The 17815-nt window shown below is 50.0% G+C and overlaps 1 protein-coding gene across 8 annotated transcripts in view; it reads left to right on the top strand.

Moving 5' to 3' along the window:
- Positions 1 to 17815, top strand: part of RPS6KA2 (ribosomal protein S6 kinase A2) — a 328370-nt gene that overhangs the window by 237743 nt on the left and 72812 nt on the right. For 6 of the 8 annotated variants that reach the window (XM_070377016.1, XM_070377018.1, XM_070377019.1 and 3 more), the window contains 2 exons: positions 330 to 446; positions 8862 to 8943. In XM_070377016.1, coding sequence (XP_070233117.1) covers positions 330 to 446; positions 8862 to 8943 — 199 coding nt within the window. Of the gene's footprint in view, positions 1 to 70; positions 107 to 329; positions 447 to 8861; positions 8944 to 17815 lie in introns of those variants that run through there. The other 2 variants (XM_070377021.1, XM_070377024.1) reach the window with 2 other exon arrangements.

The raw sequence follows: 17815 nt of genomic DNA, 5'->3' as shown, positions 1-17815 counted from the left end.
ACTCACACACTCAGAGGATCGTTTGGTTCTGTGGTCCCCACCTTCCTCCCTGTCCAGAATTTTGCCCAAATTGTTAAGAAGGAGGATGGATTTCATGGAGATATTGGTAAGACCACACAACACAAGTCCATGGAGAAAAGACACAATTTAAGGCTCACAAACAGAATCATTGGTACAAATAAGCAAGCAAATTATGCAGAGCGCCGTGATGTCACAGCTCGTAACTCCAATCCTGAAAATCCATAACCTACCCAACTCGTGGTAACTTGAGAGGAGGACGAATCCAGAGGAGCCCCTTGATATGCATTTCTGTCGTTCTTCTCTTGCAGGAAGAGGGCATTGTGAAGGAGATTGACATCAGTCACCATGTCAAAGCGGGCTTTGAGAAGGCCGACCCTTCCCAGTTTGAACTGTTGAAAGTTTTGGGACAAGGCTCCTACGGAAAGGTAAGTTGAGTCCATGCTTCCCTCCAAGTGGGCCTCATTCCGCTGCAGCTGGTCCCCCACGTCAGGGCGAAGGAGAGATGGCAGAGGTGCCCCCTGAGCCCAGGGGAAGTGTGGGCCCAAACTAATGGAGTGAGGTAGTGCCCACTTGGCAGGCCCCATGGCCACAGGGGCCGTGGCCTTACTGCGTGGCCGGAAGCCTGAGACAGTGGAGCCGGGCTTGGGAACGCTGCACACACCTCCCCACTTGTAGCTTCCATGAGCCTTTAGTATATCTCCGTGCTGCGGAGGGTCCTTGAACTTGAGCCATACATCTTTGGGAAGTACGCACTCCACAGGTATTTTTCAAAAAGAAAGAAAAATAAGAGAACAGGGAAGAAAGCAGTGGAGAAGGTGGTGCCCTTTGGGACCCACTCCCGTAACTGTCACCCAGGGTGGCAGGGAGACGGGGCCTGCAGCCTGGGTCCCCTCCCACCCTCCTTGTAAATGGTGTGGTTATTCTGCTTCTCCAAGCCTCGATTTCCCCACCTGTAAAATGGACATAATAGGAACTACTTTCTATAATTCTTCTGTGGATTAAATAGCACATGACTCCCATCCAGCAATTGGCTGTGATGAATCTGTGCACTAGAATTGTTCATTTCAGGACATCCCTGGGGATCCAATGGTTAAGAATCCACCTTCCAACGCAGGGGACACAGGCTCGATCTCTGCGCAGGGGACTAAGGTCCCACAGGCCTCAGAGCAGCTAAGCCTGCCTGTCTCAATGACTGAGCCCTCACTCTAAAGCCTGTGCTCTGCAGCGGGAGAGGCCCCTGCCCCACAACTAGAGCAAACCCAAGTGCCAAAGGCCCAGTGCAGCCAAGAAGAAGAATTGTTCATTTCTTTTCTTTTTCACCTTCAAATTAAAACGAATACTGATTCCTCTCAGGAAATAAGAAATAGTTGTCTGTTCACATAGGACTACAGCCATATGCAGCAGGATATCAGCAGATCTCTCACGAGACTGGGCAAGTTGTTCCAGGGCCGTGCTAATTTCTCTGCATCCTTGGTGTATCTGTTAGAAATTACACAGACTTACGGTTTCTAGAACGTGAGGCCCTGAGATAAACCAGGAGGCCAGCCTTTCCCAGAGTTTAAGCAGGACAGGGTCCTGGCTTTTTGAAGTCACTGTTTCTTCCTGTATGGTATGTGGATATTCATCAGATTTCCCCTTTTTTCCTAGGACTTGGTGCCAAGATGAAATCTGGCCCATGTTGATTTCATGTAGGATTAATAGTATGTTGATGTTGTTCTAGATAATCTCTTGCAGACCACGGAAATTTGCTTGTTTGTGAAATCTCCCTTTTGGCATTCTTAAAAGGTAGAATATTTTTATTTTTCTTTTCCACATGGCAGTGTGGTAGCAACATGTATTTGTATTAATACTAGTATATCTACAAACATGTTCGCTTGAACCATATGAAATTACCAGTATTCAAAATGCGGTAACCTTCAAAAATGGCAATTTCAAATGGTTTTTAGGCATTTAGTGAAGTAAGAATGTGAAGATTTCAGTCTCTCAGGGTCAAAAGTTACCAACATATGGAGGCAGACCTGCTTGTGTGGTTGTGGTTTGTCTTCCCATTAATTAGAAAGGTTGGGAAAGGGGTGTGTGTGTGTGAGAGTGTGAGTGTGTGTGAGAGTGTGTGAGAGTGTGTGTGTGAGTCAGTTGCTTCAGTCACGTCCAGCTCTTTGCAACGCCATGGTGTGTGGCCCGCCAGGCTCCTCTGTCCATGGGGTTCTCCAGGCAAGGATACTGGAGAGGGTTGCCATTCCCTTCTCCAGGGGATCTTCCCGACCCAGGGATCGAACCCAGGTGTCCTGAATTGCAGGCAGACTTTACGGTCTGAGCCACCAGGGGCAGGGGAGTAAAGAACCATGACAGGGAAATGGACAGGCACTGAGCCCGCCGCTCCCACCACACACGCCGCCCACCACTTGCTTCCCAAGGATGCGCAGTGTCAGCTGCATCAGGTCCATCCTCTCTCCTCGGTGATGGAGACCTGGACGCCCTCGCAGGCAAGCCCAGGGCTGCTGGGCAGGTGGTGGTTGACTGTCTGGGCTGTTGTGTGACCCTGACTTCACTGAGCACCCCTCCGCCAATTCTCAAGGTGTCTAGAAGCAGAAGAGATGGAAGATGCTTTCTGAGGTCAAGGAAAATGGATCTGAGCCCGTCCTTTCAGTACTCGACTAAACAAAAGCTACGTTGACAATGCCTTCCTCAGAAAAAACACCTTTTCCAATTTCCTGCAAATTTTTATTTTAAAAACATTCTTTGGGAAACAAGTAAAATCCTGGTATTAGGCAGAATCCCCTTGGAATGATGATCTGCGTAACACTGAACTCTTTTCCTTCCCAGCTATGATTATGTTGTTGCTATTGTTCAGCCACTAAGTTGTGTTCAACTCGGCAACCCCATGGACTGCAGCCCTCCAGGCTTCCTTGTCCTTCACTGTCTCCCAGAGTTTGTTCAGACTCGTGTCCATTGAGTCGGTGATGCCATCCAACCATCTCATCCTCTGTCATTCCCTTCTCCTGCCTTCAGTCTTCCCCAGCAACAGGGTCTTTTTCAGTGAGTCAGTTCTTTGTATCAGGTGGCCAAAGTATGAGAGCTTCATCTTTAGCATCAGTCCTTCCAGTGAATATTCAGGGTTATTTCCTTTAGTATTGATTGGTTTGATCTCTTTGCAGTGAAAGGGATTCTCAAGAGTCTTCTCCAGCACCACGGTTTGAAAGCAATCAGTTCTTTGGTGCTTAGTCTTCTCTATGGTTCAGGCCTCACATCCATACACGACCACTGGAGAAACCACAGCCTTGACTATACGGACCTTTGTCAGCAAAGTGATGTCTCTGCTTTTTAACACGCAAATCTGTCTGGATTTATCAGAGCTTTCCTACCAAGGAGCAAGCGTCTTTGAATTTCATGGCTGCAGTCACTGTCCACAGTGATTTTGGAGCCCAAGTAAATAAAGTCTGTCGCTGTTTCCATTGTTTCCCCATCTATTTGCCATGACGTGATGGGACCAGATGCCATGATCTTACTTTTTTGAATGCTGAGTTTCAAGCCAGCTTTTTCACTCTCCTCTTTCACCCTTGAGAGGCTCTTTAGTTCCTCTTGGCTTTCTGCCATTAGAGTTGACATCATCTGTATATCTGAGGTCATTGGTATTTCTCCCAGCAGTCTTGATTCCAGCTTGTGCTTCACCCAGCCCAGTATTTCGCATGATGTGCTCTGTGCATAAGTTAAATCAGCAGGGTGGCAATATGCAGCCTTGTTGCTCTCCTTCACAGCCTTGTCATGGCAGAGGGGCTTGCGTAACTCAGTGAAGCTATTAGCTATGCTATGGAGGACCAGTGGAGACAGAGGAGTCATAGTGGAGAGTTCCGACAAAGCGTGGTCCCCTGGAGGAGGGAATGGCAAACCACTCTAGTGTTCTTGCCGTGAGAACCCATGAACAGTATGAAAAAAAGCCATGATTATACGAAACATAAAAAAGTAAAGCATAGAAGATTAATATCTTCTGATATTAATAAATAAAGAGATAAATGGATTAAAAGTAAAGCAAGTAAATGGAGAGAAATAAAAGAGGCAGTGGCATCTCCTGCTTCTGCTGCTGCTAAGTCACTTCAGTCGTGTCTGACTCTGTGCGACCCCATAGACGGCAGCCCATCAGGCCCTACCGTCCCTGGGATTCTCCAGGCAAGAACACTGGAGTGGGTTGCCATTTCCTTCTCCAATGCATGAAAGTGAGAAGTGAAAGTGAAGTCGCTCAGTCGTGTCTGACTCTTAGCGACCCCATGGACTGTAGCCTACCAAGCTCCTCCGTCCATGGGATTTTCCAGGCAAGAGTACTGGAGTGGGGTGCCATTGCCTTCTCTGAGTGGCATCTCCTACAGATGCTTAACCTTCATCCGCTACAGATTCCCCAGCTCAGCCAGTGGCTGTGCGTCTGCCTCAGTGGGAGGTGGCTGTGTTTCCATGTGGCTCGAGGAAGGGCTTTGCAGAGTCGAGGCTGAGCTGCTGGAGAGGGGTTCTAAAAATAAAAGGAGGGAGGTCATGAAGAGTCACCTGGATAAAGTGCTAGAGATGCCGCTTCCATCTTTGCTGAGATTGACGGGTTGTTTGGGAACTTGTTTTCCTGCGTCAGAATGTGTTCTTGAATCAGGAAGGAGGGAAGAGGCGAGAGGTCCGGGATGCCGCGGACAAAAGAGCTCTCCCTGAGCGGACAGAGCCCACGTCTTCACTGTTACTTCCACCTTTTAAGTCGATTGTTACTGTCTTTTGCTGTTTCTCTCGAGGTTTGTCTCCTGGTAGCTACTCTGCTGGCCATAGGACCGTTCCTGCTACATTTCTTCTAGGACCTGGTGTGTGGCAGGAGCCTGACAAATATTGGGAGAATAAGGTTTTTTCCTTGTCTTTTGAAGTCTTCTTAAAAATAGATAATTATGAACAGCCATTTTTGTGTTTGTGATTTAGTCACTAAATTGTGTCCAACTCTTTGCAGCCTCCTGGATTGCAGCCCTCCGGGTTCCTCTGTCCATGGGATTCCCCAAGCAAGAATACTGGAGTGGGTTGCCATTTCCTTCTCCAGAGGATCTTCCCAACCCAGGGATCCAACCCAGATCTCTTGCTTTGCAGGCAGATTCTTTACCATATGAGCCACTAGGGAAGCCCTATAAATAGCCATTCAGTTTAGTCTTTCAGTGGTGTCTGACTCTTTGTGACCCCATGAATCGCAGCACACCAGGCCTCCCTGTCCATCACCAACTCCCAGAGTTCACTCAGACTCACTTCCATCGAGTCAGTGATGCTATCCAGCCATCTCATCCTCTGTTTCCCCTTCTCCTCCTGCCCCCAATCCCTCCCAGCATCAGAGTCTTTTCCAATGAGTCAACTCTTCGCATGAGGTGGCCAAAGTATTGGAGTTTCAGCTTCAGCATCATTCCCTCCAAAGAAATCCCAGGGCTGATCTCCTTCAGAATTGACTGGTTGGATCTCCTTGCAGTCCAAGGGACTCTCAAGAGTCTTCTCCAACACCACAGTTCAAAAGCATCAATCCTTCGGGGCTCAGCCTTCTTCACAGTCCAACTCTCACATCCATACATGACCACAGGAAAAACCATAGCCTTGACTAGATGGACCTTTGTTGGCAAAGTAATGTCTCTGCTTTTCAATATGCTATCTACGTTGGTCATAACTTTTCTTCCAAGGAGTAAGCATCTTTTAATTTCATGACTGCAATCACCATCTGCAGTGATTTTGGAGCCCAGAAAAATAAATAGCCATTACCATCCATCATCTCATTTTTAAAACCTAAAATGCAATAAACAAAGGTTTATGTGACTAGGTCTCTGCAAGCTTTGACATCTTGTAAATTGAATCTATGGCTCAGACTGTAAAGAATCTGCCCACAATGCGGAAGGCCTGGGTAGGATCCCTGGGTCAGGAAGATCCCCCAGAGAAGGAAATGGCAACCCACTGCAGGACTCTTGCCTGGAGAATCCCATGGACAGAGGAGCCTTTCGAGCTGCAGTCTTCGAGGTCACAGAGAGTCAGAGATGACTCACACACAAACTGAATCGTAGTGGTCAGCTGCCGTGTGAATGTGGTTCAGCATGGACTTAAGTAGACGGTATTCTCTACTCCTCTGGAGAAGGAAGTGGCAACCCACTCCAGTATTCTTGCCTGGGAGTGGGAATGCTCTGGTTTCTCCACACGGCCCACGGGAATGCTCTGGTTTCTCCGCTCGGCCCCCTGGGCACTCCTGCCACAGCTCTGACCGCCTGTCGGGAGGCTCCTCACCAGCTCCCAGACAGAGCTCTCTGGGCTGGGACAGGAGGCCCGGCGCCCAGAGAGGCCCAGGTCCCCGCAGCCAAGCAAACACTCGTGTGATGCACACGTGCACAGAGGCACGGCCCAGGCCTCCCATGGTAAAGATTCCCAGGGACGCTGTTGTCCAGAACCCGGGAGAGTAGCGTGCCTGCTTCTCGTTGCCCGAGATTTGCTAGAATCCCAGCCCCAGGGGCAGCGTCTGTCCCGGGGAGCGACACTGTCCTGCCCGCCTCTGCCCTCCTTTCTGCTGGGCAGAGGGCAAGGGGTGTTCCTGTTGGCCTGAGTGCCCCCTGGGCTCTGGGTGACAGTGGTCACAAAGGGGCAGGGTGGGGAGTTCCGGGTCCGGAGGCAGCTGATGCTCCCAACGGCAGGCGATGACCCCAGGAGCTGATGCGAGGAGGGCATCCCGGTGCTCTGCCAGACACTGACCTCCTGACATGCCTCATCTCCCGGGGGCGGGGTGTGTCTCACTTGGGCGGGGCCGAGTCTCCCATGGGCGGGGCCGTTTGTCTCCCAAGGGCGGGGCCGCGCCTCCCAGGGGCTGGGGTGTCTCCCGTGGGCGGGGTCACGTCTCCCGGGGGCGGGGCCGTCTCTCCCGTGGGCGGGGCAGACTGGTCTGCCGTCAGGCCCCTGCTCCCCCACCTTCGTCCCTGTGTCCTGAGTCCGTCTCGGGTTGGGGGTGAGGATGCAGCCCCTCCTACAGCCCCACACTTGGGCGTGACTCCTGGAGCCAGAACCCCATGCATCTCAGAAGGCTGGTGAGGGCCCCCGTCAGGGACACGTGGGCAGCACCCCTGCCTCCTGGACACATGCCCTCTGTGTGGGTGTCAGTCATTCCCGCAGCTTTTTCATCTGTTGGGAAGTACTGTTAGAAAAATTGGACACTGTTGTTTCTATCTGCACAGAATGTACTTTTCTTTCCTACTGGATACCCTAGGTTGGTTGGTTGGTTTTTCACTAACCTCATTCAACAATTATGAATGTGACTCTTAAGCTTAGCCTCTCAAACAGTTGTCTTTTCTTCTTGGTTTTCCCTCACAAAACATGTCAAAATGTGTTCCAGAAAATGTTAAGTGTCCACATGAGAATATATATAAAAGCCATTTAGAACCAGCTCTGTCTGTAAACTTCAGCTACTCAAAGCTAAAACATGGATGAGGAAAGCTAGAGAACCTAGCTTCTGGAGGGTCAGAGTCTGGCCTGTGTTGTCTGGCAGGGACTCTCAGGGTAGCTTCACTATGGATATTTACAGGGCATAATTACAATAAACCAAGTGATCTATCTCCCTGAAAACTTCTGAAGAGAGTTTGCTTTTCTGAACAAGTGTTCTGTTTTTACAAAGGAGGGTGCTATTCTAGTTCAAAACTGGCAAAGGAGTACATCAAGGCTGTATACTGTCACCCTGCTTATGTAACCTCCATACAGAGTACATCATAGGAAATGCCAGACTGGATGAATCACAAGCTGGAATCAAGATTGCTGGGAGAAATATCAACAACCTCAGATATGCAGATGAAACCAACTCTAATGGCAGAAAGTGAAGAGGAACTAAAGAGCCTCTTGATGAGAGTGAAAAAGCTAGCTTAAAACTCAACATTCAGGAAATTAAGATCGTGGCATCCGGTCCCATCATTTCATGGCAAATAGATGGGGAAACAATGAAAACAGTGACATATTTTGTTTGCTTGGGCTCCAAAATCACTGCAGATGACTGCAGCCATGAAATTTAAAAACGCTCGCTCCTTGGAAGGGAAGCTCTGACAAAGCCATACAGTGCATTAAAAAGCAGAGACCTCACTTTGCTGACAAAGTTTCATGTAGTCAAAGCTGTGGTTTTTCCAGTAGTTGTGTACAGATGTGAGAGTTGGACCATGAAGAAGACTGAGTGCCAAAGAACTGATTGCTGTCAAACTGTGCTGGAGAAGACTCTTGAGAGTCCCTTGGATAGCACGGTGATGAAACCAGTCAATCCTAAAGATCAACCCTGAATATTCACTGAAAGGACTGATGCTGAAGCTGAAGCTCCAGTACTTTGCCACCTGATGCAAAGAGCTGACTCATTGGAAAAGACCCTGATGCTGGGAAAGATCGAGGGCAGGAGGAGAAGGGGATGACAGAGGATGAGATGGTTGGATGGCATCACCGACTCAATGGACATGAGTTTGAGCAGGCTCCAGGAGCTGGTGATGGACAGGGAGGCCTGGCCTGCTGCAGTCCATGGGACTGCAAAAAGTCGGACACAACTTAACAACTGAACAACAGCAGCAATTACCTCTGATGTAGTGTTTCACAGAAAGAGAATGGTGCCCAAAACAAATATAATTGTTAAGATGAACACATAGCTTGAGTCCTCATAGGGTTGTACTAAATTAGATGAAACTTTTTTAGATGTTGGAGGAGATGTTACATTTAAGTTTTTCCTATAGCATATTTATTTTATTGGGATTTCCCACACTCCCTAGTGTGTCCCCTTGTCAGATCAAATAAGGAAAATGAGTCTGCCGTCTTTAACAGCTGCAGATGTCCTGTGTTCTCTTCCTTAGGTGTTCTTGGTGAGGAAGGTCAAGGGGTCAGATGCTGGACAGCTCTACGCAATGAAGGTTCTTAAGAAGGCCACCTTGAAAGGTGAGGGGTTGCAGAGGGCAAGACGCGCCTCACTGTGGTTGACCCTCTGCTTGTTATGAGGGAGTATAGCCCCCCTTTTAGTGTTGCTTGACTCCTGTATGTTGACACATTACTCTCTGATTGATAATACACAATACAAACATGTCCCTGAGTATTTAACGTCTCCCTAAAAAACGTGCACAGTCTTCGGAGGGAAAGCCACACTGTGTAAATACCACCCTCCACATATGCTTGGCTGTGACGTGCCGTTTGTGGGAAGGAGCCCTGAGGAGGAGAGCAGAAGCAGGTTGCTTCGGCTGTATTGGGCGACAAAGCAGCCTGAATCTGTCCATCAGGCTGGATTGCTCAGTTTTAAACAAAATGTGACTCACGACTGTTTTATTTCTCTTTCATCCCCCGGACTGGGTTTTAGAAATTCAGTCCACCTGATTCCCTCCCTCTGAACTCCTCCCACCCCACCTCCCAGCCAAGAGTGTGCACATAACACAGGTCAAAATAAGCTGTTATTTGAAACCTCTGTTCCAAGGGCATGGTCATGTAGGCAACAACATGCAGAACGGAGCACCAACTCCATCTGCTCTGATCTCCTCCTGGGGTGAGGGAGGGATCCCGGGTCCTGAACGGTGAGAGAAGGCTGAGCACACAGCACCTGGTCTGGACAGGTGAGGTGACGGGGTCTGTACTCACCCGTGCTCTTCACGGGGCAGGAGGGCGCCCGCCACGTGCGACCTCACTCACTGTGCTCTTCACGGGGCAGGAGGGCGCCCGCCACGTGCGACCTCACGGGGCTCCCGGCAGGTGTGGAGCAGGTCGCAGGGGCTGTGAGGGGCAGGTTGTGTAACAAATAACAAGAGAACAGGGTGACCCCTGGTTCCAGGGAGAATGTGGGGGGTTGTTAGAACAGTTCTGTGGGCTGGCAGGGCAGTGAACCCGTTAGGCTGAAGACCAGATGGGGCACATCAATCCGGCTCATGGGGAATCCCAGGGCCAGGAGCCTTTTCCTGTGGTCCGTTCCCAGCTCTGTGTGACCCCGTGGACCGCAGCCCGCCAGGCTCCTCTGTCCATGGGACTCTCCAGGCAAGAACGCTGGAGGGGGTTGCCATGCCCTCCTCCAGGGATATTCCCGACCCGGGGACCGAACCCGTGTTGCTTACGTTTCCTTCACTGGCAGGCGGGTTCTTTATCACTAGCGCCACATGGGAAGCTTTCCAGTAGGGTGGGGGGCACATCAGACAAAGGCAGGAGAAGTTGTGCTTAGGACTTTGGGGCCTACGAAACCCACAGATGTCAAAGCAGGTCTTTCTTGAATTTTTAGGTCTTATGTCACAGTGTCCTCAGTGCCTGCGTGCAGGAGGCAGTACAAAATAATATCATTCTCTACCTTCAGGGCGGGGCTTCCCTGGCGGCTCAGGCGGTAAAGTGTCTGCCTGTAATGCGGGAGAACTGGGTTTGATCTCTGGGTCGGGGAGATCCCCTGGAGAAGGAAATGCAACCCACTCCAGTATTCTTGCCTGGGAAATCCCATGGATGGAGGAGCCTGGTGAGCTACAGTCTTTGGGGTCACAAAGAGTTGGACACGGCTGAGCGAGTTCAGTGGTTCACGGGTTCACCTTCAGGGCACTTCCTGTCTAGCTGGTAAATAAGATATATTTTTGAACAACATATAACCAATAAGATAAGATAGGAAATGCATAGATCAAATTATATATATATATATATATATATATATATATATATATATATATAATAATCTTAGGTAGAAAGGAAGAAAGAGTTTTTCAAAGTCTTCATTCAAGAAGGATTTAGAAGGTGGGTGAGACTTAATATATTAAAAAATATTTTATAGGAAACAGGAATCAGGGTGACATTGTCAGCACAGCCCATGAAGAAAATATGGAAACTGCACACTTTGGCCAGACTAGAGCCTGCATCAGAATCATCTGTGCGTATTTGAGGAATGTTGTTAAAAGTAATTCCTAGTCCCCACTCCTGACCCACTAAATCATAATCTCTTAGGGGCAGAGCCTTGAGTTTGACTTTTCTAACAAACTGCCCCAGTAGCTCTTTTGTGCACAGAAGTTTTGGGGTCTCTGATGTAGGCATTCAAGTTTATTTTAGACCCTGGAGTTTTAATTCAGCCACATAATTTAAGCCATGCTACTTACAGTGAACATTTTTTATTGTAGCAGTAATAACATTTCTAAAATTGTTTGTCAGTTGAACTTGGCCAAGATCTCCATAATAATATAATTTTAAAGAATCATTCATTGTTAATAAAAGATGTATAGAAAACAAAGCAGCTTTTGACTTTCTATCCCTCACTTAAAATAATCTCATCACCAAACAGCAGTTTCATAGAAGTAGAAAGTCAGATTAGACTTTTTTTAACTCCAGATCATCAGAATGTCTAGAAAATGAACAGCTTCGCTGGCACTTCCACAAAAGTTAACAGAGTTAGCATATGACTCAACTATTCCAATCCTTTGTATATAACCAACAGAAACGAAAACATATGTCTACACAAAAACTTGTACATGAATGTTCATAGCCGCATCGGTCAATTCACAGTAGACAAAAAGTGGACAAATGCCCAATATCCATCCACTGGTGCATAAATAAAGTACGGTATGTCCATACAGTGGAGTATTATTTAGCAATCCAAAGAAATGAAATACCGATGCATCGTTGGCCCGGATGAACCTTGAAAACAAGGTTCTGGGTGCAAAGAAGTCAGTCACAGCGTTGCTCGTGTTGCAGGATTCTATTCAGATGAAAATCCCGCAGAGGCGAACCCACAGGGGGGAATGTAGCTGAATCGTTGCTGGGGGCTGGGAGGTTAGGGAGACAAGGATGACTGACTGGCCGTGGGTTTCTTTTAGGGGTGATGAAAATGTGTTATGACTGACTGTGGTGATGGCTGCACAGCTCCGAACATTCTGGAAACCACTGAGCTGCACGCTGTAGCTGGAGGGATTGAGTGGTGTATGTTTCCCAGTAAAGCTGCTGTTTTTAGAAATGTCAGCTGCTGCATGACATGGCCATTTGCTAAAACCCACACTTTCATCCTCAAAGCAGAGAGGTGCACTCTCTCAGACACAGGGCGGGCAGCTCCCTGTGGCTGAAGACACGGCAGGTCGAAGCAGGCACCTTGCTAGGCCACCCTCTGGCCGAGTATCCCAGCGGTCCCCTGCCATCTCCCCCCATCCGCACATCCCGTTAACCTCAGCAGCAGGCGCTCAGCACCTGACCTTGCTCCCCGCCCTCCCAGGTGGTGACTGCTCCTTCTTCCCATCGCGTCCTTCCTCCTGCCCCCAAGGAAGAAGGGCAGGCAGCGGGGAACCGGAGCCACGGGAACCTGTGTATCCACCCTGCTTTCCTTGTTCTGCCCGTCCGTTGATCTCAGCCTTGACCTCTTCACTCCTGTGCAAATACTCATCTCAGTGATTTTAGCCTCGTGGGTACGCGTGCATCCACATTTGTTTATAATCCGATTCAGTGTCCTTGAGAAAGTGCTCCTGATCCAAGGTTACACAGGGTAGGCAGGATATGAGATGGTGTTACAGAACAATCGAGACGTTGTTGTTAATAAAAGCGTGAGTGTCTCCATGAGTACAGGTAGATGCCTGTGTGTTACAAATAGCGAGTATATGTCATACGGGTAGGAAATGAGCCAAAACAAAAGCAGCCGTAGCAGCATTGAGAGCTTCTATTTTCATCTCTATATTCCGTATTCTAACTTTTCAACAAACAACATGTTTGACTTTGTATAACATGAAGTTTTTTTTGCGTAATATTCCAGAACAATATGCTTGACTCTGTGAAATTCTTTCTACATTGTGAGAATGGGTCACGTAAGCGTAAAGTCAGAAAAACTTCCCACTTTCTTGTGCTCCTTTCAAAGCCAGCTTTCAAACCAAACATTTTATGTCGTCTATTTCGACTTTTCATAATGACCCATCACCAAAGAACAGATTTTTTTTTCCCCCAGACATGCAATCAGAACTTGTTTTCCTAAGAGAAAATATAGAAGTTTTACAAAACAGTCCTTTGTGTGAGGTGGTGATTGGACACGTCAAAGGGAGACCAGGTACACGTGGCCAAGTCCTCTGAGCCACCGAGGGGGCTTCTGACCTTCCCAGAACTTCCTTTCCCCTCACGTGTGGAGGAAGAGGGCTGTTGAGGTTTGTTTTGGCTCCAACACCTCTGCATCCATCAGCCTGAGAGGTTCAGATATTCACAAGCCGTTCTCGATATATCCTCAAAGCATCCCCGGTTTGCAGGCTCGTTAGTGAGTCAGAAGAACGTGTTGGAAAAGCAACATGTGTAACAGGGGCCCCCTCCAGGGTGCAGACAGCACCCCAGGAAAGTGCACCCGAAGAGCGAAACTGTTTTGAGAGGGGGAAACGGAAGGAGGCCGGGAAACTCGTGGAAATGACTGCAAACCTCCCGATCGTGTCTCAGGCACGCAGGTGACTGCTCCGTGTGCGTGACGGAGCGTGGCTGTCATTTGGGTTCCAAGTAACCTGACAAGCGGAGAATAGTCTCTGACAGTTCTGTTTCATCTTTAAATGAGTTTGGAGGTGTCGGGCGCCTGCCCCCCTTTCTGTAACGAGGCAGCACGCCATTTCTGAGGAAAATGTCAACTGCCGAAGCAGCTGACGGGTGACAAGCCTGCGGGAGAGCCGCCCCGTCCCGTCCGCACCCCCAGCCCCCGCAGGCCCCGCCAGCGGGTGGTGCTGCTCGCACCCCGGCTGCTAAAGGAGCCTTTCAGAGTGTTCGGTGTCTCTAATTGACAGCGTGTCTGTGTTCCTGACTCAACATTGACTTACCACAGGTGACAGCTCTAAATAACGAATCCCTGAGGCCGACACCCTTCCTGGTGTTGCAAGGGAATTTGATTTAAAAGACCACGTGCTCCCAAGCCTGAGCCCAGAATGAAGCAGGATGGGTCTCCGTCCCCCGTGTAGTGACCAGCCAGCGGGGATGTCACCCACGTTCACAAGGTGGTTAACAGGCTAACAGGCTGGAGTGCCCTGCGGGACGCTTACAGAGCGCTGGAATCACGTCAGGACGTGGTCTGGGCATGAGAATACGCGTGTCCCCTGTGCCCCGCCAGTGAGGGGACACTTATGCGGTGGCTGGGAGCGAAACACTGGACCCCGGGGTTCCGTCTGGCTGTGCCACCTCGGGTAACCCCTCCTGGCCGCCACTCCTACCTAACTGAGATGGTGGCAGCGACAGCACCTCCCTTACAATGCTGCTGATGTGAGGGTTAAACTCGTCCACGCGCGCGAAGTGCAGCCGTCACAAGGTTCAGAGCCCCTCCCTTCATTTCTGGGCCTCTTCTCCTTGGAGACTGGCTTTGGAGGTGTGTCTCTTCTTGTCCAGGCTTGCTTTGGGTCTGATGGAGTGCAGGAAGGAAGAGGCGGGTTGGGCCTTCATCGCCATCTGTTAGAAAGACGAACGTCTGGGTTCAGTCCTGGTTCCTCCAGCTCCGTGTGGAGCCTGTGATGGCGCTGGGCGCCACAAGTCACGTTAGTTACCAAGGATGCCCGGCACACGCTGGGGACCACAAGCACCCACCCCAGGACGGCTCCTCCTGTTGAATTCTCATTTTAGTGAGAACTGATGAGTTTGAGTAAACTCCAGGAGTTGGTGATGGACAGGGAGGCCTGGCGTGCTGCAGTCCATGGGGTCACTGAGCGACTGAACTGAACTGAACTGAAACATCTCTCCGTAACGTGGAGACAGCTTTTATTATGCGGTATGTCTTTACGTGGTAGTCTTCCGACAGGACTTCACTATGTTCTCACACCTAACTTTTCAGCTCTTTTCTCTATAAGTCAACTTTCTAAGCCCAGAGGAGATACACATTTCCTACTTTGAAGGAAATGGCTTGTGACCTGTTGATTCTAAAGGAAAAAGTATTGTGGCAAAATCTCGATGTTTAGCAAGTAACTGATAGACTGTCCTGGGCACCTCGTAGGTTTCCTGGCAGCTGCAGGTAGGTTCCAGCAAAAGCCTGGCCAGGAGAGAAGAGGGCGGGTCCCAGCGGCGCCTTCTGAGCCTCTCGGGGTGTCTCTCGGACCGCAGGGCTGGCCCTCCTCTATCCTTTGTCAAGGAGAGCTCTGACTCCATCCCTGGAGCGTCGGCAGGTACAGGACAGAAATGCGTGGATCCTGTTCACAATGACTACATCGCGAAGCCTAGCCTACTGGGTTTCAAGCCTCAGAATGTGTTTCGGGCACCATTCTATTTCCTTTTCTCTTACACTAAGATGCTTTGTTTTAAAAGCACTGCCTTAGAAACTGAGCTTCAGTCAGTGCCTGAGTTATTTTCGTGCTGATTCCTTCCTGGCCTTTCATTCACCTTTGGATGGTTGCAGATTCCTCGTCGGGGGTGGGGGGGCGGCGCAGGGGGAGGGGGTAGTCGGCAGATTCCAAGCCCACGAGTTCAGTGCCCTTGCTGATGGTGTTAGCTGCGTTTTATGATGAGGAAGTCGAGGTGCAAGGCAGTGAAGCCACACACTCAGAACCGCGTGACTTGGAGCTGGTGGCATCTGGGTTCCACGTTCATCCCCTCCCAGGTGAGGGGCACCTGGGACCAGCCTTGCCCCCCACCCACAGGGTATCGTTTCCCCATCAGGAAGCCTCACCACGCTGCCCCTGGGGTGTTCCCTGTCCAGGGGACCTGTTTTCCCAACGGGTGACCTAAGACCAAAGCGCTTCAGCTTGGGACACGCCTTGGTGTCCTGATGTGCGCCTTTCTACCAGAGCTGTATTTCTCACACTGTAGATAAAAAGTAGGGAACACGTTTTTTCATTTGCTTGCATCTTTAATGCCTGTGAACATGAAAGCATAACAGACTGAAGACTTAACGCTCAGAGTCTCTGGCAAAGAAGTTAGTTAAGTAACAAGTAAGCATGGCAGTCTGGGGTCCACAATCTAGATCGCTTTAGAGAAATGGAAAGGCAAGTCTTGAGGAGTGGTGCCTGATATGATTGTCAACGTAGTTGACACTTAAATTTTCGTCATTTCGGGTCTTCTCCCTTTTTTTTCTGGTGTGATGAGCAGCACAGCTTCCCCTGGGAAGCCCCTCTGTGCTGTAAACTTGACCTTTGAAGGCTAAAGGATCCTGTGTGAAGATGGACTTTTATTCTGCATTCAGGGTCTGCTCAGGGCAGAATTTCAGATCCGGCAGGATTTTGAGGACAGAGCCGGGAGGTGGTTAGTGTGGTCACTCAGCCGGGCAGAGGCTGAGTTCATCGCCAGCCGGGTGTCCGGCTCCACTTAAAAGGCTCAGGCCTCCCTGTGACCGCGGGAGACGCAGGTTCGAGTGCCCTGTGCTCCCCGGGGTGCTGCTGTACACGCACACATCTCCCGCCACCCGGGCCTTCCTAGCTCGCCTCCCACCTGGCCATTTGTCATTTTCACCGTGACTGAAGAGACCACACTTGTTTCTATCTCAGCCATCCTTTTCTTTTGAAATATAGTGTCTGTATAATAGAATACAATGTGACATAATGATATGATACGACAGGATATATAATGTAGCATAAAAACAGTGTAATTAACGGAGGTTGGTTACAAAAGCAGCCATGGAAACCAGGTCCTAATCGCCCACGGGGGTGGTCTGAAGTATGAAAGATGCTCATCTCTCCCCAGTGTCTGCTGTTTGTGGCGTGTGTGTGCGCGGTCAGTCACATGTCTGACTCTTTGCGACCCTGTGGACTGTAGCCCACCAGGCCCTTCTGTCCATGGGGTTCTCCAGGCAAGAATACTGGAGTGGGTTGCCCTTTCCTCCTCCAGGGCATCTTCCTGACCCAGGGACTGAACCCACATCTCCTGCATTGGCAGGCGGATTCTTTACCACTAGAGCCACCTGGGAAGCCCCTACGATTTATTAGTGAATCTCAAAATAGCCTAGAACATGAGGATTTTTTGCATCTACAGTGTCAAGCCCCACTTGATTCCTGACTCACATGTGGGATACCAGAGAGTAGGCATCTCAGGGAGGCGCTGGCCTGGCTCCAGGTGCTGAGCTGGTCTGGACCCACCCAGCAGGAGATGGTTGGGTGACATTTCGCCTCAGGCTGTGTGAGTGTTTCATCATTTCTGTAACCCGCGGACCCGGTAACAGTGGAAGGATGGAGGAAGTACCTCTCTGGGCTCCTTTCTTTTCTTCTGCATCTCAGTCTTAGGACTGAGAATCCCTTGGAATCCTAAGCCTCCAGAGGCAGCATCAGAAGCGAGCCCCTTGCTGTCATATCAGTTTCTTTCTTGGTGGAGGGACGGCTCTGCAGCTGCCCGTCAGGTGGCCAAGGCAGCATTCCAGGCCTTTCGCTCCATCACCGATGGCCCGAGTGACAGCCACCACCCCGAGCAGGCGGGCTGTGGGCCCTGCAGGGCTAAGCCGGCACGTGCAGCCCCAGGTCCCTCGTTGCCTTCGGAGGGCTGGCCTCCCACGCGCGGTCTCACCTCTGAAGGGCCGTCCGTGGCACAGCTGTCCTTCCCGTGGTGTCAGCCCGACCCAGTCGCCCCCCTGGTCAGCCGCCTGCAGTGGCCCAGTCCTGCCGTGGGCCTGCCCAGCCTTTCCCTGGTCCTGCCGCCTTGGAGCCCGTGGGTTGTGTTTCGCCCGTTGATGCCCTGGGGCCAGTCTCACAAACCTGTTTGTGAAAGCGTGGTCCCCAGACGGGCGTGTTTATCAGCGCTGCGTTAAGTTCACTGTTGGGCTGGCGTCTTGGTTTCTCCTCTGTTTCTTTAAGCACAGTAAGAGTATTATGTTTAGTATGATGTATTTAGGCTCCTGGCCCTTTTGCCGTTTGTTTCAGATAATCTCGAAGTTTTTTGTTAGCCTTTAATTTTTTATGAC

Source organism: Bos mutus, chromosome 9, assembly GCF_027580195.1.
Source record: "Bos mutus isolate GX-2022 chromosome 9, NWIPB_WYAK_1.1, whole genome shotgun sequence".
Lineage (NCBI taxonomy): Eukaryota > Metazoa > Chordata > Mammalia > Artiodactyla > Bovidae > Bos > Bos mutus.
Note: the sequence above shows the minus strand (reverse complement) of the source record. Positions and strands in the feature narration are given on the sequence as shown.